The following is a 7243-nucleotide window of genomic DNA, read 5'->3' on the forward strand; positions in this document are numbered from 1 at the left end:
AGGAGCCGCCCTGCCGGGAAGGAACCCGAAGGGGAGTCAGCGGCACAAAATGGCGGCGGCGGCGGCGACGGTCGCGGCTGGGACTCCAGGGCCGGTTGTCCCCGCGACAGCGGCCTGCGCCCCGGGCTCGGGGAACGCGGCCCCCGGGTCGCAGGGGATGTTGATCGGGGACCGGCTGTACTCCGGGGTGCTGATCACCTTGGAGAACTGCCTCCTGCCTGACGACAAGCTCCGCTTCACGCCGTCCATGTCGAGTGGCCTCGACACCGACACAGAGACCGATCTCCGCGTGGTGGGCTGCGAGCTCATCCAGGCGGCCGGCATCCTGCTCCGCTTGCCGCAGGTGAGGGCGCGGCCGCGAGCCTGTGGCCGAGGTAACCGCCGCGCCGGCTCCGGGGGAGGCGGTCGGGCCCTTTGTTGGCGGCGGGGCCGGGCCTAGCGCCAACCCCCGACCCCGCTCCTGTCCCCGCCGGGGTCCCAGGCTTCGCGCCGATCCAGGCCTAGCTCTCCGCGCTGCCGTGCGTCAGAGGGGAAGAGGGAGGCGAGGCAGCGGCACGCGAAGAGCCTTTGTAGACTTGGGAAACGTTGTCGTGTCTGCTTCTGTGTCGGCCGCCCGAAACCAGGGGACCTCACTGCAAAACCCTGGGGTCGTGGCTTTAAAAGTGAGGGGAACTTCTCTCTTCTAGGTGGCTATGGCTACCGGGCAGGTGTTGTTCCAGCGATTCTTTTACACCAAGTCTTTTGTGAAGCATTCTATGGAGGTAAGGGCTCTCCCCGTTTTCTTTCCCACGGAATTCCGCTGAGGGAGAACCTGGGCTGCTTGTTGTCGGGTTTCTCAGAGGAACAAGAACCTGCCTTCTAGTGGGAGTGCGCTTGAGGGATCAGGGAGCCCCTGGGACCCTAGAGTGGTTTCTCCAAAGCGGCCTTTGCTTTTGGGTCCCCTGTTCGCTGCGCTCTGGCGCGCTTGGGGTGGGGGGAACACATCTGGGTTTGTTGTGTTGCTCACCTTCCAGCACGTGTCAATGGCCTGTGTTCACCTGGCTTCCAAAATAGAAGAGGCTCCAAGACGGATACGGGACGTCATGAACGTGTTTCATCGCCTTCGACATCTGAGAGAGAAAAAGTAAGTCTTTGTCTCTTCGTTTTTGTGGTTAAGTTACGCGACGATTTCTGGGTGTGAGGTGTTAAGCTTGTGCCCAGGACTGGGACTGCAGCCTGGGGGGTACGCACCAGATGCTGTTTAATGAGTGAAGGAACCACGGCCAGAGAGGCAGGGCGCTGTGGCTGCAGTTTCCTTGGCCTTGGCCTCCGGTTTGCCCTTGGCCTTGGCCTCCGGTTTGCCCGTGCCGGTCTTTCAAATGCTGTAGAGCTGTGTTCTCTGTCTCTGCCCTGTTGCCATTTCAGGCTGGATGGCGCTTTGTTGTGAGGACCGTCCTGTTCGTTGCAGGATGTTAAGCGGTGTCCCCGGTCTCTATGGACTAGATGCTAACAGTTCATCTCTCAGTCCTGGCAGCCAAAAATGTCTCCAGACCCAGCCCTGCGATAGCAAAACTGCCCCGGTTGGGAACCGCTGCCTGGACATCCCAGACTTTATGCTTCCTTTACCCTGATGGAAGTCCTCTGGAAAGTGCAGCCTCAGGCTGTTTCAGTGTTCTGTGTCCATGGTTCTTTGGTTTTCCATTTGGTCTATAGCACACAACACTTGTGTCGTGAGCCATGTGACGTGCTTGTGTGATGAGATCTTGAGACCGGTTCCACACGGTGTTTGTTGTGCATCCTATGGAAAAGGCACACAGGCAGGGTAGCGCTGGGGTTTGAGGAAGACCCTCTGGTTTTGTTAAAGGAAATGAAGCGAACTTCCTAGGCCACATCTATGTTGCGCGTATAGTGGATTTTCATCACTTGGAGGTAATTGGGGCTTGAAAGAAAGACTTTGTTATTTGACCCTTATACGCACGTGTGCTTTGTCTGTGTAGGAAACCCGTGCCTCTGCTGTTGGATCAAGATTACGTTAATTTAAAGAATCAGATTATAAAGGCAGAAAGACGAGTTCTTAAAGAGCTGGGTTTCTGTGTCCACGTGAAGCACCCTCACAAGGTGGGTATGTGGCCCTGCTGTCCCCTGAGCCCACCTGGGCCACTGCTCCCTTCTCGCCAAGGTTGAAAACTCTGAAGAGGACTAAACGTATTCTTGATGTGGTTTCCCAGTTTATATCTAAGACATCAGAACAGTTACTTACTCATTAGCCTTCTCGTACTGTTAATTTTAGTGGTTGGTACGTTTTTAAGAGTTCTGGAAGTGGTGTTTTTTAGGTTTGAGCTTTCAAAAATTAGTGATGAACTTGAAAATTTGAGTCTGTCAATTTATGTTTTTTTTTCTCAACAGCTAATTTTCTAAAGTTGCTTTAGTGATAGCCTGTTTCCTCTTTTGGGGGCATTGAAGGATTCTGAACCCTTTATTTGGAAATGAGCTAAAGCAGTGCTGTGGCGCGTGGCTGCCGAGGAGCGTGGCTGCCATACCGCCCCGCGGGAAGTTTTGTGTGACACACACACGAATTCCTTTTTAAAAAAAGACTGCAATTTGCATCTTTGCTTTTTCCCCCCTTTTTATCGGTGCATTTCTTCGTATCTTTTGTCTCTTGCTTGTTTGATTTTCTGGCATTCATTCAAATTCTTGATTAAGTTACCATGGTTTTTAGAAGATCTATTTCATTTGCTGAAAGTATTTTCACATCGTGTCTTGTCTAAGTTGGTGATTAGGGTACAGAGATGCTTAGGACAAGCTGATCTCACTGGTGGAAACTATGTTGAAGATGAGAATGAGAGGCAGCCTTGTGACGGCCATGAAACACGAGGCCGCCTCTGCTGTGGGAGCAGCCTGGTCTCGTGTTTTTGTGCTGCCGGGGTTCGAAAGCAGGTAGCGGGGCCTGTCAGCAAACTCCCCTCCAGCTGAACTGTGCACCGGGCATTTGACCCGCAGCCACCCCTGGGATCTAGCATGAGGCTCATGTTTGCTGCATGGACGTTCTCAAGATCTGGTTTCTGGCTCCTCAGGGTTCTTGGTAATAACTGCCTGACCTGTATTTTCCAGATAATCGTTATGTACCTTCAGGTGTTAGAGTGTGAGCGTAACCAGCACCTGGTCCAGACCTCATGGTGAGTTGACTTTCCTTGTTTTATGAGACCAGAGGGCGTGCAGGCATGTGTTGATTGGAGGCACTTGGGCAGTGGGTAGTCGGTCCCATGACTTGACTGTGGGCTGGAGTTGTCTGAGTGCCCAGTGTTCCTGCTGTTTAAGTTCCAATCAGCCTCCCAAAATACCGGGCACTGGTGTAACGGTAAGGCGGCCCGGACCCTCCCCGGACCCTCCAGCACAGCATTCACTGGGCTTCCCTTTGGGGGCTGTTGATTTGGCACGTCAGGATCTTTCCCATGGGTGCCAGCGTTGATGTCGTGGTCTTATATCTCCTGTGAAATTACTTCCAACTGCCTCTTACTAGAGAGGATCTTATGGGGAGAAAGAGGATTAGGAGAAAGTTTTTCTGGGGACTGGTTTATACAATGCATATGTGCTAGAGATGAAGCTTGAAGTAACAGTTAGTGCTGGGTGCTTTGTGAATTTTTTCCACGGAGTTAAGTCTGTTAAGGGTCATATTTTTGCTGCCTGAATTGTCTGGTGCTATGCCATATCTAATAGAGAACCTATTTTGACTTTTCTTTTCTGTACTCTTTCAATCAAAGGGTAGCCTCTGAGGGTAAGTGACTAAGACTTCTCCTCTACTGTCCAAGCGCTTTGGTGCAGGGACAGCGGCCGTCCTCAGCCAGTCCAGTGCAGGCTCTCCGCCGAAGGCCGGCTCTAGACGGTGGTATGCTCACGATAGTATAGTGCTGGCCGACTGCTGCTGTGGTTCTCTGCCGGTTGTGCTTCTTGTTAATCCTCTGTCGTGCTTTGGTAATTGTATCGATTAGAGTTAACTGTCTTGACTTGAATTTTGTCCCTTTAAAACTGCTGTACTTGTGCAATAAAGATGCAGTACCTTTGTCTTAAAAATGTTTTCTACGGAAAGCCGTTAAGAATTGGCTGATGGGAATTGAGACTCATAGTGGGATTATGTCATTATTCCTGGAAGTCCTAAAGTTGCTCTTTTCAGCAGCTGAGTATTGACACATTTTAGTAAAAGGTGTGCATCTTTAGATTATTTCATGGACACTTTTATATTGTAACTTAAATATGTAATAAGTTAAAATACATGTCTCAGGAACTTCATTTGTTTTGTTTTTAGGATTTAAAAGTTAGTAGATTAACTTTCTTACTATTTTGAGTACTGAGAGTTTATTAGAACCAAAAAAGTTACTGATGGTTATGTTTATAAAGCGTGTGAACTGTTCACTTGAAATACTCCGAGACCTACGGCCTTGGTGCCATCATGTAGGTGTTTCCTTGATTACCTCTTGATGCCTGGAGCCAGAGCTTCCAGACCCAGGTGCCGCTAGCTGGCATTTGTTGGCTCTGTCCCTGAGAAATCGGAGTGGGTTTGTGTGTCCCCTTCTCCAGAGTTTAGGGGAAAGATACTGGGGGAAGGGGTGGCGGGGGTATCAGTCATATCCTGTAGCGTGACTTGGCTCCCCTGTGGGTGTGGCTTGACTCTAAGGCTTTTCATAGTGGGATAGGTTAGGAGCAATAAATGTATGATCTAGTTGACTGTCTTCTCATGGAATTAATCTGTTGTGTTTGCAATATTGATGAAGTGAATATGAGATCTGATTTTGGCATATTTTAGAGAAACATTTAAAAGAAAATGTTGAAATGTAGCCAATTTAAAAAGACTTAAACTTATTAAAAATGCAATGTTTTGTATTTTTATATTTTCTAAAGTACAGTGTTTTTTAAATGTATTAATTATGATGAGACTTGTAGTGTTTTGTTGCTTTTGTCTGATTTTATGAATGTTCATTTTAAGACTCCTTATTCAAATGGGACAATTTGGAAACGGTTCTTTGATAAGCCTGAGAAGAGGACTTCCCTTTGGGCATTGAGCCTTCCTCTGCATGATGTGCCCATGCGCCCAGGGGTGTTTTCCCTTTCCAAGTGGACTCCCTCGCGGAACGAGAAGGGCCAGACTCTGAGCGCCTCTTCAAGGAGAATGGACGCAAGAGGACGGCTTGTCTCCGAAGAGCCCTCGCAGGCTGCCTGCTCAGCCCATTCATTTGAGTTTGCATGTTTCTCTGCACTATGGATTTTGAGCATTTAGATTCCTTTCATCAAGTACATTTCAGCCACTATGGTAGACTTTTTCTCTCTGAGGCATCGTGCTTTGCACGAGAGCAGCCAGAAGTTGAGGGAAAAGTAAAGTTAAAGTCGGTTCTCTTTCATAGCAACATGTGTTGTCTGACATTCAGCCAGCTTTTTAGATTTTTTTTTCCAGTAATTTCCCTGTTTTCCTGTCCTGTACTCACAAAAACCAGCTAGAATGTCTCTCCAGGAATCCTGAGCCTCACAGGACTGTGTAGCTCTAAGCCTAGGAGTAGACCGTGTAGACTAGAGATCTTGTGTAGACGGCGCACACGGGTGTCCTGGGGGTGCCCGGGGTGTTGCAGTTCTTCCTCCCTTTGCTTTTCAGGAATTACATGAATGACAGCCTTCGCACAGACGTCTTCGTGAGGTTCCAGCCTGAGAGCATCGCCTGCGCCTGCATTTATCTTGCTGCTCGGACACTGGAGGTCAGTGTTGCGCCACCACCAGGGATCCCTGTCTGTTTCCATCTCTGTCTCCGGTAAACTTCTCCGTAGTGTTCTTCAGATTGGCTCAGTACCAATAAAAAGCATGTCTCAGTGACCAGCAGGCTTGTATTTTCTGGCCCTAAGAATCTGGTTGGCCGCGAAGAAAAGTATTAACGGTGTTGGTAATCACTGTTGTGTTTACAGATCCCTTTGCCCAATCGTCCCCATTGGTTTCTTTTGTTTGGAGCAACTGAAGAAGAAATTCAAGAAATCTGCTTAAAAATCCTGCAGCTTTATACCCGGAAAAAGGTTCTGTATTTTTTCACATAACATGCATTTGTGTTTGACTAGAGGTATTTGGTTCTAAAAACTGGACTTTGACTCCCGTAGGTTGATCTTACACACCTTGAAGGTGAAGTGGAGAAGAGAAGGCACGCCATTGAAGAGGCCAAGGCACAGGCTAAGGGCCTGCCGCCTGCTGGCACCCAGGTTCTGGACAACACTTCAGGGTTCTCACCTGCCCCCAAGCTGGGTAAGTGTTTGCGTGTGTGGCCTTCCTTTCCTCCAGATTTCTTAGAACTGGGTCTGTTGCTGGTCTGAGCAGTCTGTAGGCACCAGGGTCCCCAGCAGGTATTTGGTGATCTTTGAAATGAGAGGGGTACTTCTTTAAAGGAGTTTTTATTGTTTCTATATTTTCTTTCTCTTTTAAGACTTAATTTGTTAAATTTTCTTTAATGTTTATTTTCTTGGGGGTGGGAGGAGAGTGTGAGCAAGCAGGGGAGGGGCAGAGAGAGAGAGGGAGACACAGAATCCGAAGCAGGCTCCAGGCTCTGAGCTGTCAGCACAGAGCCTGATGTGGGGCTCGAACTCCTATACCGTGAGATCATGACCTGAACTGAAGTTTGAGTTTCAACTGACTGAGCCACCCAGATGCCTCTAATTTATTTTTAAATGTTTCTTCATTTATTTTGAGAGACTTTGTGTGTGAGAGGGGGAGGAGGGAGGGACAGAATCCTAAGCAGGCTCTGTGCTGTCAGGGCAGAGCCAGATGTGAGGCTCAAACTCATGAACCACGAGATCATAATCTGAGCCAAAATCAAGAGGCAGATGCTTAACCCACTGAGGCACCCAGGTGCCTCTAGGATTTTATTTTATTTTATTTTTTAAAATTTTTAATTTTATTTCTAGGAGAGAGAGTGAGAGAGACGGCGTGAGTAGGGGAGGGTCAGAGAGCGAGGGAGTCACAGACTGAAACAGCCTCCAGGCTCTGAGCTGGCAGTCAGCACAGAGCCCGACGCGGGGCCCGAACCCACGAACCGCGAGATCATGACCTAAGCGAAAGTCGGACGCTTAACCGACTAAGCCACCCAGGTGCCCCATCTAGGATTTTATTTTTAAGTAACCTCTATACTCAACCTCTGAAGCTTGAACTTCAGACCCCAAGATCAAGAGCTACGTGTTCTGGGGCGCCTGGGTGGCTTAGTCGGTTAAGCGTCCGACTTTCGCTTAGGTCATGATCTCGC

The 7243-nt window shown here is 49.0% G+C and overlaps 1 protein-coding gene across 7 annotated transcripts in view; it reads left to right on the forward strand.

The window, feature by feature from the left end:
* CCNL2 (cyclin L2) overlaps positions 1-7243 on the forward strand; it is a 9667-nt gene continuing 2424 nt past the window's right edge. For 2 of the 7 annotated variants that reach the window (XM_077763929.1, XM_077763930.1), the window contains exons 1-8: positions 8-343; positions 687-761; positions 1014-1123; positions 1977-2097; positions 4961-5211; positions 5621-5720; positions 5925-6029; positions 6111-6252. In XM_077763929.1, the coding sequence (XP_077620055.1) occupies positions 50-343; positions 687-761; positions 1014-1123; positions 1977-2097; positions 4961-5211; positions 5621-5720; positions 5925-6029; positions 6111-6252 (1198 nt within the window). In that variant the 5' untranslated portion in view covers positions 8-49. Of the gene's footprint in view, positions 344-686; positions 762-1013; positions 1124-1976; positions 2098-3090; positions 3156-3740; positions 4051-4960; positions 5212-5620; positions 5721-5924; positions 6030-6110; positions 6253-7243 lie in introns of those variants that run through there. The other 5 variants (XM_077763931.1, XM_077763932.1, XM_077763936.1 and 2 more) reach the window with 4 other exon arrangements.

Source organism: Crocuta crocuta, unplaced genomic scaffold (genome assembly GCF_008692635.1).
Source record: "Crocuta crocuta isolate KB4526 unplaced genomic scaffold, BGI_CrCroc_1.0 scaffold13, whole genome shotgun sequence".
Taxonomy (NCBI): domain Eukaryota; kingdom Metazoa; phylum Chordata; class Mammalia; order Carnivora; family Hyaenidae; genus Crocuta; species Crocuta crocuta.